The sequence below is a fragment of the Anoplopoma fimbria genome, chromosome 10 (assembly GCF_027596085.1).
Source record: "Anoplopoma fimbria isolate UVic2021 breed Golden Eagle Sablefish chromosome 10, Afim_UVic_2022, whole genome shotgun sequence".
Classification (NCBI taxonomy): Eukaryota; Metazoa; Chordata; class Actinopteri; order Perciformes; family Anoplopomatidae; genus Anoplopoma; species Anoplopoma fimbria.
The window spans coordinates 18022498-18040960 of record NC_072458.1 but is presented as its reverse complement, the minus strand read 5'-3'; the positions used below and the strand labels follow the sequence as shown (position 1 = coordinate 18040960).

The 18463-nt window shown below is 41.2% G+C and overlaps 1 protein-coding gene across 1 annotated transcript in view; it reads right to left on the bottom strand.

Annotated features, from left to right (window-relative positions):
- LOC129097784 (retinoic acid receptor beta-like) overlaps window positions 1–16850 on the bottom strand; it is a 96125-nt gene extending 79275 nt beyond the window's left edge. Inside the window, 1 exon segment of the mRNA XM_054606702.1 lies at window positions 16661–16850. Coding sequence (XP_054462677.1) covers window positions 16661–16850 — 190 coding nt within the window.
- Window positions 16851–18463: the final 1613 nt, after the last annotated feature.

The window sequence follows — 18463 nt, the reverse complement described above, 5'->3', positions numbered from 1 at the left end:
GCAGTGAGGGGAGCTGCCCATCAGTCAGGCGGAGCTTCTCTTGTGGCTCTGGGAGGGATTACTGGGCATTCAGGCGGCTTCACACGGTGAGCCACAGCCCGTCTGATCAGAGAGGCACTCGCCTATCTCCCCACCTCACCCCCTGGGCCCGTGATTTCACAGGGATTAGCACACAAAGTTGCCTAATCTCTCCCTCCACTCTCTTTCTATTGATGGCCATCACAAACACGAACGCACACACGCACACAGTGGGGCTAACACACTCATAAAAACATGGTGAAATGTAAAGACAATAAAATAAAATGATTGTCAGAACAGAGGAGAATAGAGTTCAGTTTCTTGTAGTCAGTTGCAGGAAGCATCTAATAGAAATATTATAACTTTTTCAGATGTATAATATTCAATTGGTTTCTGAGTGTGAGACAAGGTGATCAATATAAATCCCATATCTGTGTATTAAGTGCAAAGCTAAGGAAATCATTAGTAAAGCTTAGCATAAAGACTGGAAGCAGTTGGAAACGGTTAGTCTGGCTCTGTCCAAAATAACAAAAACATCTGATGCTTGCTAACACATTGTGTCTTGTCTTGTTTAATCCATACAAAGAAAGAAATATAAGTTTTCTACCATCTTGCCTTTACAGACACTTTATTTTTCTTGTAAAACAGTTTGTGTATCCTTGACGTTTAACAGAAATGTTGAATGTATTTCTTTTCTGATAAAATAATATATTTTTTTAAATCCAGCATTGTTCACATCCATGTTGTAGCTTGCTGTCGTGTTCTTCCCTGCCTTTGTTGGAGCATTGCAGCATTTCTTCTCGTACTACCTTCACCTCGTCGTGGATCAGTGTAATAGTTTGACACCATCGGTAGGACTGTGTTTTGCGTCACCTCAACACATTCTGATGCTTGGTGCGTCAAAGTATAAAACTCCTCTACGGTCAAAGTAAACAAGTGGTTAACTTTCAAACAAAAAGACAACAAAACCACATCATGGTTTGGCTTAAATTAAGTACGTAATCTAAGTAAAAGGCAAACAAACAAGTACGGAAAACATCTAACTTTAAAAAACTAAACAACACTTTTCAACTTCTGGTTGAAAGTCCTGTGTTTGTTTGACCCTTACCTCCCTTTCACCTGTGTGTTTTTTTGGGGGGTCTTTAGACTATTTCATCACGCTCTCGGAGCATAATCTTAGAGCGTCTAATGATGATGCGGATGGATTTACATCGAAGTTATTTGAAAGCCCGGTGCGTTTAGACACTCAAGGGTGTATAAGGCTCAGAGGGGGAAAAGAAACAAAGGCACTTGCTTCCTGAAATACATTTTTGATCTTTAGGTTGGTTCGTTTATCTCAAACAATTAGTAACACTATTTTTACCAGAACACAAAATGATACGGCACACCAAATAAAGCACAGACTGAAGGAAAAATATTAATAATGGTTGCTGTCTCCCTGTTTCATATTCATGCTTTTACTACAGAGATATGTCAAAATGTCTTAAATGTAAAAAAAAAAAAGCTCGGGTGTACAACTGGGGGCCCAGCTGCGCACCTTGACCCGGGCGACCAGGGCTATTTGCACAAACATAATTAACAATGTACTTAAGTCATCTGCGAGTCAGATTTACTTTGTTGCGTTTTCTATTCCCATGTTTATTTTGCAGCATCACCTTTTCTTGCTCAATCCAATTGAGTTTTGTGTTTTGGTAGATTTTTTCACACTTCTTTTGTTGGTAACCTAATTAATAGTTAACCTAAATATGATTTATTAGCTTTAATAGTTATCTAGCACCTATAGTACATTGTTTTAAATACTAGTTGGAGCTGTTATGTATATAAACTGTACTGCAGTCACAGTCAAACAGGCATGCACTTGCCTGAGAATCTAAATCCCATGGAAAATCTGATGATGCATTATGTGCAAAGGCCGCCACAGCATGGCTTGTTAGGATAAAGTAAACATTACATTAGCTGTAAGAAAGCTCGGGGACTCCTAATTGCTGAATTTATGAACAACAGCATTGTTCATTTTTTTTAAATCCCCTCTTTGAAAACAGTAAATAACTTCTGCCCCCATTAAGTGTTGAGAATACTTCAGGCTGGTACCAAATGGCAGAACACAGACGCCTAATTCAATCAGAAAGCCCTAGGGCGGCCCAGCATGGCTAACTACATCACAGTTAAGCATCTTGATTTTGTCAGAATTATAGAAAATGACATGTGAACTCGACGTGAACCAGGGAGTCGGGGTGGAATCCTCGTATTGGCATTTCTTAATCTAAGCAGGGCGGTGCCAGAAAATCAATACTTTTCAGCGTGCTCCTTTTCTGCCGTTTTCTTTCCCCACAAGTCTGCAAAGAAGGACTCCCAACACCACAGTACAGTGATACAGTAACAACACACTGTATAGACATGAGGCATAGGGCAACATACAGTATTTTAAAAACAGCTTATATCAGTTTTTTTTATTATGATCACTTTATAAGAAATAGGATTACAGCTGTTGATAAAATGCCTTAATAAATGAACTCACAGTGAGGAACTCTTGCTACTTCCCAAGTTGTTGTTAAAATTAACACCAGAATCATAAGCAATCATAGGCTTGTGTCATAAAGAATATATTAAGTAGGCATTTATTTTACTACATCTTATAATCAAAATATATTTGTCTTTATACAGTATGAAATATAAAAACATTAGTTTTAACACCCTGTTTACACCAGAGGCAACGTTTCCAGTCTAACTCACACATGTCTGAAAGAGCAAACACAATCAGTGCAGCTGTCTACAATGTCCACGTTACTGCTAGAACTTCAGCTCTTACATACACAACTACAAATCAAGGGGTATGATTTGGCTCAAAGTCTGCATTAATTGTCTATTGGGCTGTGAGTGTTGACTTATTGTGGCTGAACAACTTTCACTTTACAGACAGTAAAGAAAAAATGGAAGTGGTATGCAAGGGTCGCAATTTTTATTACGGCCCAAATATGAAATATTAAGGTGTGTTCAGAATGCCAATTTTAGACACGATGCAGAGGCAAAAGAGAGATGCATGACTGTAAATACAGTTATTGAAAATTTCTACAAAGTGGTCGAAACGTTCAAATTTAAAATGTTTGAAATTCATGAATTCGTGAATTTATGCTTATCCCGGTGCCCATAATCAGCATAAAAATCAAAACAAGACTGGATGAAGAAAATAGATAGACCTGGAATTCCTGGGGGTTGTGAGATCGCTTCGATACTTCAGCTACAGCTGAGGTCAACACATTTGGTACATCGGCAGTTTGGGAAAATAACTGCACAAACAGTCCAGCGGTCAAATTCGTGTAAATAAAGAAAGGTAAAAATGATGCCTCACTTTCTATTTGCCGACATCTTTTAAGCTGTAGTGTGGGGAAAATGGGCTGCAGGTTGGCGCTATAAGACACTTAAATCAATATAGTGTTTCCTAAGAAGAGAAAAATAGAGAAAAGAGAAAAATAGTCTAGTCAGTCGTTTTCAATTTTTTTTGAACGGCACCGGTTGGATAGACACATTTACAGACAAATTTTATTTGGCGTCTTTATCAGCAGTCCCAGCACAAATACTTTGGTTCTCCAATTTCTTCTCCTCTTAACACCCCTCTTTATACAATTTTCTATCCGTCTGAGACTTATTACTAAGCTTTTTTTTCTATTCATGAAAGCCTAAAAAGATGGTTTTGCAATGAAAACAGGCTCGGGTTTCTCTTCCCTCTAAATGTAGCCGCTTCCTATTCCTGATATAAACAGAGGGCCATGGGGAGAAAGCAAAACAGAGAGCGGGAAAAAAAAAAAGTGGACCAAAAGGGAAAAAACTCGCAGGGACTCCTTTCAGTACAAACAAACTTACTTTTCATCAGGTGCTATTACATGTCCCATTCACATTTATTGGATTGAGTCCATGCAGCATAACCAAGGTGCTGACAGGGGCTGATTACTCCATAAGTCTCTCGGGCCTAGAGGAGGGGGTCACCCAGAGGACAGGAATGCAGAAGGGCCTTCCTGAGGTCCAACGCTGACCCGGACTAGAGCCCTGCCCAAAGGATGGCTAACATCCCTTCACCCCCACCTCCACTGTGAACCTTCACCCTGCTGAGCTTGTTCTTTTCTTCTTCGGCTCTTCTAAAAGTCCTGTTTTCCTACAATTCTCCATTTTCACTTTTTTGTCTTCCTAATTCTGGAAAATTAACATTTTAGTTTTGGAGCTCTATAACATTTTCATGTCAGATGCCCCAAAAAGCCAAACAGAACTGAAAAAAAATAAAATATATAAAAAAAAAATTCCATAAAAGAAATGCTTTGAGGATCAAAGGTAATGTTTTACCTTGGGAACAAACATTTGGCAAAATTATCTTTACCCGAGGCACACTTACTGGCTTTTTCTGGAGCTTTCAACTGGAGCTTTATCAGCAACCGTTTGCCCAGTTTCAGGTTGTCATCACATGATCAAATTATAGAAATTTGGTCATGTGATTACAGGTGAAACAGTTGAAAGACAAAAAGGTTGAAGAATAAAAAAAAATGTGGTGATTCAATGCATTCGGTGTCAAAGCAATGAAATGGGATCAACTGTTTAGTCCACATTGACTTCTGTTGTGCTGAATGTGTGCAGAGTCAAAGTTAATTCAGTATTGACAGATTAAACGAGATAATGGTGCAACCTTTTTTCTACAGACTCTACACACGATGTTGCAACCGAAAAATTGTATAGTTGTGTGAAGAATTGAAAAGCCAGAGAGAAAAGTTCAAATCCTGCCTACTCTAACTTTGAAACGCCAGTTTCAAAAAGTTGGCAAAATTGGCGCACAAAAACCCTCTCAAGTCTGATATTGGAAAGGTATGGGGAGGGGTTTCCATTACAGATCCAGCAGGTCAGGTCTTCTGCTGAAGGCATCGAGAGTGCTTTGGAGGGAGAGTAAGAGAGGGGGAATAAAGGGACTTATTATCTCTTCGATAGAAAATAGCTTCACTGAACAAGTGAGGTTTTTCTTCTGTGAGATTATTATTATTATATTCCTTTATTGATCCCCATGGGGGGAATTGGGGTGTAGCAGCAGCTCAATTACAGAAACAGATAATAAATACAACATATTATACTATTGAAATAAAAATTAAAATAAAAATGAGATTGCCCTGACCAAAGAGCTGGAACTGGAATAGAGCCGATATTCCCATTCAAGTAAACGTAGCAGGATGATCAGAGCGGCGGCCATTTAAATATGTTTATATGCCATCGTGACCTTTGTAGCAGGATAACGTCCGTATTAGTTAATCCGACTCATTGCAAGTCCCAGACTAACTGATGTGAAGTTTAGCGATAACAACTAAAACGAGCAGTGGAGTAGAAACATAGCGTAGAGAGTAATTTAGTTAAAATTAAGAACTTAATGCTTCACCCACACACTCTTGTCACAGCGAAGGAAACCATTTTGCTATCGCCAGATGAGTAACAACTTTGTTTGTATTGGAACCAGTCCCGCATTAAAGGAATTGCTTAAAGTAGCAAGCTAGCTATCTTACTAACGGACAGCTTGTTAGTTAGATAACTTGCTAGCTTTAATGCTAACACTGTTTACAGAAAGTTAGCTTTAGTCCCGTCGCCCCGGAGAAAGAACAAGCTAGCTAGCCAAATAGCCCGCCATTTGTCTCTGGAGCTGCGTTCGCTGTCTACGCCGGGCTGCAACAACACACATTGACATGTGTCGTCACCATAACAACTAACAGCGATCGCCATTTACTTTTGTACCATTCAAATAACCACAGAAAACCGTTCATTGTCCCCTCTACTCCTTTATTATTTCTTGGTCCTGACATAAAAAATGCAGGCAAAATCATCTTCAATTAAAAAAACAAGTCAGTATATCTTTATTTTGTGTTCTGTTTTCTTCTCCGTCATTGCTCATTGAAATCATTTAACGTCTTTTTAAAATGATGTTGAAGCAGCCGGGTACAATGTTGTTGCGAGTGAAACTATCAATCTGTCACTGAGCTGTTTGTTCTTCGTCTGTCTTTTGTCTCTCCCCGGCTGTTTTTTTCCGCCTGGGCTCCATGCATCCAGCGGTTGTTAATCAGTCGCTGGAGCTCCTCAGTGCTGCAGCCGCCGTTCAACAGAACCCAGGAGTACGAGGCTTAGCGCCTTTTCAAAGCCTGACTGCCTGCATCGGCACAAACAGACACAGCTAACCCAGCTCCCTCTTTGAGAGAACAGCCTCCACACATAAACAACCTTTTGTTCGTGTTCTCAACCCAAAAAAAAAAAAAAAAAAAAAAAAGAAAAAAAGGCTCCACAGTCTGCTGGCCTTCCCCCAAGACAAACTCACTCGATTACAGGGCTCTGTTCATGTGTTGTGTGTCCTGGTGGAGGCCAGGAACCTGGAGACAAGCAGCAACACGGAGACACTGAAGAAAGCCGCCTCTATGTGGTGCCCCTCCAGTCCTTATAGCGCTATCTATTCGGCCTACCACTATACCAACAAGCATGCATCCAGCCGCCGCATACTCGCGGAGAGAGCTCAGACTATTATAATTGATGAGCTAGGAGCTAAGTTGTGACCAGGGGCCAAATGCAGCGCTGTGGCTACACAAAGGGCTCGACCGAGGCAGACGCACAGCAAACACAAGCTCCTCGGTGTGTACGCCACAGCGTGATGAATCACAGCAGAGACAGCAGGGCACTGTGGGAACTGGCCCCTTTTCACACAGATTTGATCTATATATTTACTTGATTGTCTATCAGGGACATAGATCAGCATTAAATTATGAATCCAGCCCATTCATATGATTTACATCATTTCCCAGGGATAGCTCCAATGCAGTGAGTTGGATGCCTTTTATGTAGGGAAACAAACAGTAAGAGTGTGTATGTATGTATATATTTCAGTTGCCTAACCATAACCATAGTTCTGTCAACTAACTCTCTGGAATTAATCATCATATCAATGTAGGATATGAACAGTATTGATGTGTACGTAGACTCAGAGTCTACAGGTGGATGCTCGGGTGGAGGTGAGCTCTTTGTAATGTATGTGAACAAGGTTGGGTTTGATGTATTACTTTAACTAATTTAATTTGCAATAACATCTCAATCATACTTTAGATGACATGCGTAGATGTTTTAGAATGAAACATTTTTAAAAAAGGTTGGCACTAGAGATTTAAAGAACATTATAGAAAAGACTGATTGTGCAAAACTGTCAAGTATCTGCGTTGCTTAGCGGCGAAGGGGGCTCAGGTCAACACTACTCAGATCTTGTTTTTGCAGAAAACTGCAATTGAGAACACAAACTCATGTTAACAATGTTTACTGAGGTACATCAAGTGAGAAGTACAGTCATTTTCTCATAGACTTCTATACAATCTGATTTTATTTTTGCAACTGGAGGAGATATAAGAATATTAGTTCAAGGCACCTCTGCGTTGGCTTCACTTTTCAGAACCGGAGGTTGCCGCCTGTTGGGAAATAATAATCACTAATGCAAAAGTATGCGACCACACAACTTTGGTTGGTCAAAGGTTAAGCAGGAAGTCTGTCTGTGAAATGTGATGAATGGATTACAACGGATGTGTGGGGGGTTATTTAAACTTGTAGCAGTGTTGACATAATCCCAGATATCATGAATATACTTGGTAAGTAGAGGGCTATTATTACTAATGGTGGACAAAACTATGAAAATAAGACCCAAATAGTAATAAACCTGAATTATCCTTTCAATATATTTACTTGCAGTCTCATATGAGTGTTTGTGCACATTGCTTACATGCATTCATGTGGGGTTTTTTTTTCCATCTCTGTGTGTATTTCAGAGTCTGGCTGCATGTTGTGGAGTATCCGTAGCCCATTTAGCAGAGTAAAGCGCATTGGCTCTCTATGAATGAGAGCGAACATCCGTCCAACTTATCTCTGAGTGCAGACTTGGGCTCTCTGCCTCATAATCACAGGTTCAGGCACACAACTCACGGACACACGCTAAATAGCTTCTTTGTGGCTAGCGCAAGAATACCACTCATATCCCAACCTCTTTTTTTTTATATTGATATATATATATATATATATATATATATATATATATATATATATCTGAGTCCAGATGAAATGAAGGTAAGCACAGTGTGAAAACTGGACTTTGCTCTGACTACCAGACTCTATTTGCATTGCCTCTTAAGGCTCTAATAAAAAACCTCAGTTGCAACACCAGGAGGCACTTCCTGTGATCATTTATCTAAATCTCGAGCCTCGGCCATATTGCAGAGTGTTCGCATCCTCTGCAGGGCACAAACCTGAGAGCGGTAAAGCTTCCTATAGATGAGAACCAAATTTAGCTCTGGAAAAAGTTCACGTTGGCCTGCGTTTGACTCCTGGATCTCCATCTCGCTCTCCCCCTACCCCCACATCCCTTCCTGTGATGAAATCCACTCCTCATGGTTAGTTTTTCTCGGAGCCCCTCCTCCACTCCCTTACCACCCACCACCCACCACCACCACCACTGCAAAAAAAAGAAGAAGCGATCTTTGAAGCGAGCCGCATCTCTGCCGGTCCTGTCGAACAATGAGATGCTCTCCGGCTGCTTTGAGCTGCGGGCCTCTCAGTGCAAACACCGCTATGAGAACTGCTTTTGCATTGTCTCATCTTCAAGGGGTAATAAATAAGAGCGCGGACAGCTAGACAAGCTGCTACAGGGCGAGAATAAGAATGTCGCTGTTAAAAAGGGCCGGCTTTCAATCAAAGTCCATTCAAAGAATAGTTGGGGTTTTGTATTGAAGCATGTTGCGCCTATTAATGAACATACAAAAGGAGCCATTTTCTTGATTTACGGGCGGCTACCATGGAGAATGCACTGTGACCACAGGCAGGGGGAGGCCATACGTTGAGATGTGCATTTGGATATTTACCACCCACAAAACACCAGCGTTGCTTTAAGAATTCTACCAGTTTGTTTGTTGACGGAAAAAGTCAATCTCTTCTTTTTTTTTTTTTTTTTGGGCCAAAATAAAAAAAAAAATCTAAAATGAGCTTGGATTCAGTCCCAGCAACAATCAAGGAAATCCTCAAGGCTCAAAGACACAAACACGGTGCAGTAAAAGAGCCCTCGGTCTGCAATGAAATCATATCAATAAATTACAGTAAGCTCTGTAATCAAGACACCCCGCATCACAGGTTGCTTATTGCTTTGGGGAGTAAACACCACAAGATGTACTTCCAAATTGAAGCTTTCCCCAATTAGCTTTGCTCAGTTTTTTTTTGGTTTTTTTATTTCCCCCCTCGCAGGTTCTCAGAGAATTATCATTCATGTATCGACACCGTTTGGATTTCGCCAGAGAGGATATGAGGGGTTGAAGTATCTTGAGAACTCCAGACTGAAGCGGATTGATGGCGGGCTCGCAGTGAAGAGTCAGGCAGACTAAGCCTCTCATTAAACAGCTCCAGATGTGGGCCAGATGTCGGGGGGTCTCTCCCATAAAAATAAAAAATAAACACCATAAAAAAAACCCATGGCCGATGTGATCACAGTGGGTAACCGGTGTTGCTCGCAGCAGCTCGGGCACCTTTCCAAAAAAACCCGAGACAAACTGCGGATCGTGTCGTAAACACGTTTTGGGCTATGTGTGGAATGTGCGGCAGCATGTATGCAAAGGATTCTCCGAGCGCTACATGGGGAAGGTGGGGGTGGGGGTGTGTGTGTGGGGGGGTGAGGAGGGAGACTCCTGGCAATGTGAACTATGGTTGAACTGTAGGAGGGAGTGCACTGAGAGGTTGGAAACAGTGGGGGTAAAAAAAACTCCCAGCCCCTTCTTCAATCAGTCATACGGCCCCGACAATGGTCTAGTTCTCCGACGTTCTTCTGTGCCTTACCGAGAACCAATAATCTTTCTCATAGATTTTTTTTGTTTTGTTTCACCAGCCTTGTTCTCATCACATTCAGCCCTCGGTGAACGAAGATGCGCCGCCCCTCGCAGACAGCGGATGAAAAGCATATTGTATTTTTTTTTTTGTTAAAGCTCAGAACCTGTTAGAAATAGAAAATGCTGTTAAAGCCTTTAGGGTACACCATGAGACGAAGCCCTCGCTCTCCTCGCCTCTCTTTGGCTGGAGCAGGATGGCGAGTTAGATCCATTCATTCGCCCGCCACTTGAGTGCACATTGATTTTCAATCCAGAGGGTTAGCACATGGTGTAATGAGAGAAGTCTGCATTATTCATACTTTGCCAGGGCTAGAAACCGCATGTGACCTAAATACCCTGCAATGGATTCTAAAATAACAACAGGGGAAACACTGACAGACAGTCAGGGAGACAGCGACTTGAAATGAGCGAGGCAGACAAAGGAAAGGGTAGCGAAAGAGGAGGGGATGCATCTGGGGGGGGGAAGGTGCGAGTGTGCAATTGCCAAGTTTGAGAGCAACCTGACAGCTGAGACTCTTTTCACGTCGGTTGCTGTGCAGACGTGTTGCATCAGCATGTGTGAGCGGACGTTAAAGCAAACGCTCTGAACAATGTATGTCCACGCGTTCATGTCAAGAAGCTCGTCTCAGGCCCGACTCACCGCTGCACAGATGGCTTTTATTACTAGAGTAAGCTTCCTCCTTCTGCAGTTGTGTTATGCACACTGTCTGCCGTCGCTCCTGCATCACAGTCTGTGTGAAGTGTGTCTGTGCTGCTTAAAAAGGTGACTTTTGAATTTTGGTTTAAACATATTGTGTTAAAGATGTGATAGCGGATAGAATAGGCGACCTCCAGTTAGGAATCATCGTAAAGAAAACAACGACGCAACGCATGTGAATGGAATTATTCATCAATGACGAGTTCACTTTTCGAAACTCTTCACACAGTCAGCACAACAGAAGGCAATGTGGACTAAACGGTGGATCACTTTTCATTGATGTTTTTTGATAAAACACATCTTTAATACTTTGTATTTTCAAATTTCAAAAGGTGATCAAAAGATGGATTCCTGAATGAAGGCTGGTTAGGGGGGTGGCAGGTTTATTTCTACTACGATAGATAAATGCAGCATAGTGTCCTTTTCTACAGCACCTATTCCATCAGTGTGACAACAGAGTCATGTTGAGTTTCTCTCTCTTTTTTAATATAGAAATACAGTTTTCATTCACCGATTTAATTCAAAGCCCTTCTTTGATGATTTTTCATTCTGTGTTAAGATATCATTATTGAACTCAACAGTTCTTGCAGATGTTTCACATTAAAAACCTTAACCCCACAAAAAGTTACTCAGACTTTCTCCCTGTAGTTTTTATTCATTAATTATTTCTAGTTGTCCACTTTTTGGTCACTATTAAGCTACTAAAAATGACACAATGTTTTACATCAAAGATTTCCAGCTGCTCAAAGGACCTAACATTTCCAGCTTTTGGTGTTTTGATGAAAACTGTCCAAAATAAGGTATCAGCAAAGTCTTTTTTTTAATTTGTCCTACAGTATTACAAAATATTTTTCTATGACACCCATTTCGAATGTTACCAGCCGATTGAATAGACGCTATCAGCTGTTTTCACTGAAATACTAATAAAGTGAACTTTGAATTGTTGATTAAAAGAAAACAACTTTAGGGAACTTGTTTAGGACACATCTGTTGTTCAGGTAAAAATAGGTGCTACGTAAGTTACGGAACAAAAGTATGCTGAAATAAGTCAACACTGACTTTTGGTTTCACACATAACACGAACAACGGTCTCCAGGGTTAAAGTCTGGTGTTTGTCTGACCAATCAATCGCCCCAAACCAACACTCCAAGACAAATTTTTCGCTCTTTTCACTACATCATCTTATTTCTTCCTTTTGCTCCCGTCACAATCACTGCAGCCACAAGACGTTGACGTTGTTTTCTTGTATTCCTATCAGCGATCAACCATTTAAATAGATGATCAGGGCCATCTGAACCTTCTAGTGTTGTAGCCGGCTCCTTCTAACCCAACGAATCTATGGCTTCAAATATGCACATGCAGCTGACAGGACGCTCTCTCTGCTGGAGGCCTGATGCTGCCGGTTGGATTTCAGGTAGAAGAAAAAAAGGAAACATTTCCTGGGTGATGTTGCAGGAAGCGTCTCTGTATAAGATGAGCAGCGTGTCGACGTTGCCCCTGACAGATGAAGGCTTTGATAATCTGCTGGGGTCGTGTGCAGGTAGGACACCGCCAGGTTGGAAGTACCCCTCAAGGCCATCTGGGAGGAGAATATGGGGAGGAGATGCGACAGATGGGTAGAGGCTGGAGGTGTGTGGATGACAGGATCTATTAACCAGCTCGCTAACACGCTTTTGTGATGCTTTTTTTTGTTGTTGACTGTTTTACAATCTGCTAATGACACCTGTAATGGGTTAGAGTTCTGCTTTAGTTTAGCTTACCAACATTTTGGTTTAAACTGGTTTTACTGGCCTTTAAATGAGCAATGTAACTTGTTTGTGTCAGCGTTTATTTGAATATTTTTGTAACGTTAGAAACAGTCTGACAAGCAGCCACCTTACAGAGTACAGCAACATATCCTCATGCAACGGTTCCTAAGATATCTCATTTTTATCTTACGAACCTCCAGCATCACATTTTCAAATTCTGCTCATTTCATGAAACAGTCTCAAAAATATACTTCCGTCTACACAGGAAACAACTCAGTTTTTGCATTCTTTAGACTTCCTGGTTCATGATTGCGGGGAATACATAAATAAATATTTTGTGCGACGTCTACGAATTATAGCTCATTGTCATTTTTAGTTTGAGGAAATTGAGTGGAACACTATAGATAGCTCTAAACACGCCTGAAGTAAACAGGATTCTTTTTGCTTCATCTTCTCATTGTGCAGTCATCCAGAACAGCTATGAACGCTTTTGCACGCCACAAATAATGGTGTTTGAATGGTTTTAAAACGGAAATTAAGGCTGGAAGTGTGCGGTTGATGCAAGACTCCCCTCCAGAATCCTCAGATAATTATATCCCAAAACTTTACGAGATAATGTGTTGGCATGATTAGTGAATGTTTCTAAGATAGTGTGTATTGAGTATAAATTCAGCAGTCTTTAAAAATTGGGATATGGGATGTAGTCTTTTTTTTTTTGAGGTGTGTTGCTATGTACAACTTTTATCTCTTTAACTATAAAATCATATAAAATTTATATCAGATTTGTGGATTTTTTTACCTTTGAAGCAGCCGGTAGCTTCCATTTATTTCTGTAAAACATGAATATATGAATAAATATAAATAATGCAGACTTGCTTGACTTATTAAAGTCATTACAGTACAGGGAATTAAGTACAGAATTAGTTGAGAAAGTCTGATTTGCATGAGTTCATAACAATGGAATCAATGGAAGATTGAAATTAAAACACAGCAACACGCTTACAGTATATAAAGCAAATAAAACATGCAAAACCAGCGCTATGTTCTTTTTAAGTCACACTTAATTGTTATGATTCTCGAAAGAAAATCTTCCAAAACAATATTGTTGGATTATAATATTCCCTTTGTTTCTATTTCTTCTTTTTTTTTTTTATCTCTCTCATACATACACATAGTCACACTCTCCCGCACCCCTCAGTGATGTTGACTGGGTCACCGGAGATCCCCGGAGGTTTGTGGTGTTTGCAGTGGAGTTAATTTCCCTTTCTGAATCTCCCAGTGGAGGCAGGAGGCAGCAGGCGGGGCGAACCGGACCGCTGACCCAACAACAGCAAGTGTTTGTGTCCGTCCCCAGGAGACGCTGCGACGTCCCACATCGTTTGTGTGAATCCACAAATCCCATTCAGCAGCAGCGCTCATTACCTCACTGTTTGTTTCATCTGTTTCTTCTTCATGTCCAAAGTTCAGACGTGTTCAGACATATCTGTATCACACAGCCTCGCATTTATTCTTCTGTCTGTAATGTTGACAATAACACAGTCTCTGCTTTAGTCTCTTTCACACAACAGAGGGTGATCAAGGAGAAGACAGCATCTGTACTCTTTTTACTCTTTGTTATTGTTTTTTATATATTTATTGTTCTATATTTGATGTCTACACTCTGTCCTGCCCCAGTCAGCGAGGCCAGATCACTCTAACGTATTGATATTCTTTTCATCCTGCTTTCAAATGCAGGAACTGACTTTATGCATCGGTATTTTTTAACACAATCCCTTTTGATGTGCTTAGAATGTACTGTAGGTTTACTTACAATATGAAGAAATAATCACCTGTCCCTTTGATTGAACTCAGTGATCTTACTCAGTGATTTCCAACCTAAGGGTTCGGGCCCCAAATGGGGTCACAAGTGGGATCAAAGAGGTCACAAGATGATTACTGGGGTCAGGGATTTGTTTAGATTTCTCAAAAAAAAAAAAATCCTTTCTTGTGAAATATACAGTTACAGTTTATCCACCTCAGGCCTCTGTAAATTATTCTGATGAAATGGTATATGGCAGTCCCACAGGAAATTGTATTAAGTTTTACCAAATACATTTGAAGAATTGTCAAGAGAATTTAAAGAAACTCTTGAAATGTCGCAAAAAAGAAATGCAAATTTGGAGCAAATAAGCTAGACTGCATAGTTTGACAGAAGTTAGCACAATAGTCTTCATCTTTTGCTTGTGTTTAAACACTCAAATGATGCAATATCTCAACAGCAATAAAAACTCTGCTCAACAACAACGTCAAATATTGAAACTGACTCTCTGCCTTGTGTCTATTTACACTTCAGAGTTCAGCAGCACACAGAGCTTCACACCTGAGCTCCTCACTGGGAGAAGAATCCCCCCTGGGTGAAGCTGCCTGCTGGGTTTCATGTCAGAGCAGATTTTTTTGAGGTGGTGGAGGGAGGTGAGAGGGAGGGAGAGGGAGTAAATACGACGAGCTGAAAGTTGAAAATAGCAGAGTTCAGGCTGAGGCAACACAAACCGGAGTGTGTCAGAATATTGCTACAGTAGTGGGAGACATCAGAGGCCACTAACAGTGAAGAAGTAATCCAGCAGCCATGCAGCTCTCCGGATTACTGTGGTCGTCATGTTCCATCTGATTTACTTCATCTCCGAACAAAGTCCTTCACTTTTTGTATATTGCAGCTTGTCTTAATCTCAACGTGCCCCTTTTAGTTTTGAATATTTGAAGCGCTTCTCAAAACACACCTCAGTGCTTTCAGAGTGTAAGTGAAAAAAACACCAAAATCTGGACTTTCAATGTTGAGAAAGAAATATCAATTTCATCATTCTGTTATATACAATTTAGTTATTTAGGACTGGAGAACTCGGGAGCTCACACGAGAGAATAAAAAAAATTGTATGAAAAACTAAAAATGTATACAGCAGAGGATTGAGACGTCGTGACTTTTTAGTTTATTGTATGGGTCAAACTTCAAAACTGTTGAAACATACATTTCCCATAATGCAACTAAACAATCGTTTTGTTTGATCTTCTACGTTGGGTAAATGCCGGCATCTTTCAAACTCTATGCCGGCCTTTTGTAGCTCAGTGTTTCTGTTAAACATTTGTTGATAATCCAAAACCAAAAATAACCCTGATGACATCATCACATATGACACGTCAGATAGACTGACTTTAATGTGTAAAATTGGTGATTTAACTTCTATAAAACCGGATAATCAGACTTATGATTGGCAGTTTATAACAAAATATCAAAATTGATATTGTCTCTTTTGTTCCACACATTCTTCTCTATAGTCAAGACCCAATGCCTATGTTACCCACAATGCAACTTGATTGCCGACAGCTTTTTCAGAGGATTTGGTTGGTTATGCTAGCAGCTAATGTAGCCCTGAGGTCTGGTTAGCTCACCTCTTTCTAATTTAAAACCTCCAGATTTTGATTTTTTTCATTTTCATCCCCAAACAACGCTGACTCAAGTGACATCACATGAGGACATTTCTCAGAGTTCACGCAGCTCCCTCTGGAGACAAAATGGCTTCATACAACTTTTTACAAACGCAGTAGTACTTCCCAACACCTGGAAACACACTTTCATGTGCTGGCCTCCGTGAGCTCGCTCCACCCTCTCACCGACCATGAACACGCTACACTCTTCATGTATTCACATTGAACCAGTCACTTGTCCATACGGGAGTTGCAATTCCTCTCCAAGACTTTAAGGTGCTATAGACCAAATCTACAGCACATGGGAAGGTGAAGGGCGGAAAAGCTGCATGTGGCATCTCTTTGTTAAAGCTATCAAAATGGCTGCATGTCACTATTTTACAGCACATGCGTTGTTGTTTTCTTCTTGCTTCCTCACACATCCACCATCAGCTTGAGGCTTCAGTTCTACAGATTTTGTTCATTATTCATTCATGTACTGAGCACCTCTAAAGCCAGTTTGCGACAAGTACGGGACGAATCCACAGGACACTGGATTACATCCCATGCCAACGCTTTGGCAACTACAATCTGTTAAAGGTTCTGGAACACTGTGGTTACCGTTAGTACATCAATCACGGGTCTGTGACAGGACAAGAACTCCGGTGCCCTGAGTGAAAGTGCTAAACGACCGTCCACCACTAGGGTGAAGCCTCTAGAGCAGTTCACAGTGAAGTTCAAATGACTTTCCATTTGAGAAGCTGCCTGTTTACACACAGTGTTCGTCAGGTTTCATGCCTTTTGGGACAGTGAAGCATGCACCGCCGGTGTCAGTGCGGAGTACTCACCAACAGGCGAGGGCGTGCTGCCGCTGCTGGAAGGCTGCTGGATCTGCAGCCTCTGCGGGGACGGCGGCGGCAGCTGTGGCAGCGAGCTGATGATCGACGGGAACAGGAAGGGATACACCCCGGGCGTGTAGCGCCTCATCTGGACCAGCGGAGGGCTGCTGCGGGGCTGGGCGCGGCTGGCGGTCTTCATCACAGCGACGGGCGAAGGGCGCACTGGGCACTGAGCGAGCTGAGGCCTGGCGGGGCAGGGCGGCCATCGGGTGAACCCCCCGGCTGTGGTTAGTGTGTGTGGAGCAGGTGTGGTACCACCTCAGCACTCCAGAGATGCATGGTGGTGGAGTTTAGTGTCAGCCGGGTCGACTCAGGGGCTTGTTCCGCTAACACTGTAACACAGACGCACATTAACAACGAGTCAGTTACATCTCTGAAGCTCTTCCAACAATAGATGATTAATTAAACTGTATACCATAAGTAAACATGCAATCCTAATCACTTATTGTATTCATATTAGTTTGTTGCACTTATTGTATTCGTATTAGTTTGTTTCTGTACTTTTGCTCTGGTTTATGCTCTTAGATGCTTGTTTAAGAAAGGAGATGCACTTATGACTTCTGGTGACTAGTAGTTCTCTTGAATACCTATGTTGAATACACTTATTGTAAGTCGCTTTGGATAAAAGCGTCTGCTAAATGACTGTAATGTAATGTAATGTAATCATCATCAGGAGTAACCCATGGGATTATAACAAAGTGTAGCTCTGTCAATCATCTGTTGCTCCTTTCATGTCTCTCACTGTCTTCTGCAGATCTCAGGGGAGTCCTCATACATGTATCTTGCTGCCCTAAGATCATTTTTAGAGTATCACACATCTCTTAGGATAAGTGACTATTTGACATTGAATCCTTTTATTGCCTCTGTGATGGCATGGCATTAGGATGGCCACCACTTTGGACGCAAATATCTCACAAAACATTGTGTGAATTGCTCTGTGATATTCTGTACGGACGTTCATGGTCCCAAGAGGATTTGGTGCATTTGGTGATACCCTGAACTTTCTTGCGGCAGCACCAGTAGGTCAGAGTTTTCAGTTATCCAGCTAAATATCTATTTAATGGATTGGCACAACAAAAAAATGGTAAAGACATTCGTAGTAACCAGAGGATGTATCCTCCAGACTTTGGTGATCCTATGACACCATTAGATTGACGTTTGTGGTTTTGAGCGAAGTATCTTACATGGATGGATACCATACAATCTGCTACAGACAATACACATACTACCTATCCATCCATCCATCATCCATCCCATCATCCATCCATCCATCCATCTATCTATCTCTTTCTGGAATGTGTATGTGTGTCCTCGTGCACTTGCACCTGGACAAGAATCAAAAACAAGAAAGAACTCCACGGTGCCTTTAAGGCAAATAAACCGGTCTGGTCTCTGGCATGACGTCCATCATCTCATCCTTCACATCCCCTCTTTCAAACTTGTTATGTTTCAGACAAGCTACTACCGCTGCTACTTTCATCTATAAAGTTCACAACCTGTCTTTCCTTATAAAAAGGCCTTCAAAACAGAAATGTAATCCTTCAAGCACCTCTGGATTGCCTTGTTGTTTGTGAACAAATACTTGACCTCGCTGCATAGAGAGACTTTTTTAAAAGTTAAACTCAGTAAAGTGACACTACGAGCTCAGTTCAGTAGCTGAACCAAATTATTCCAAAGTTTCGAGAATTTCCCAAATTATTTCAAGTGGACACATCGTCCTCATAAATCAGCCAATTGGGGAGCCGATGAAGA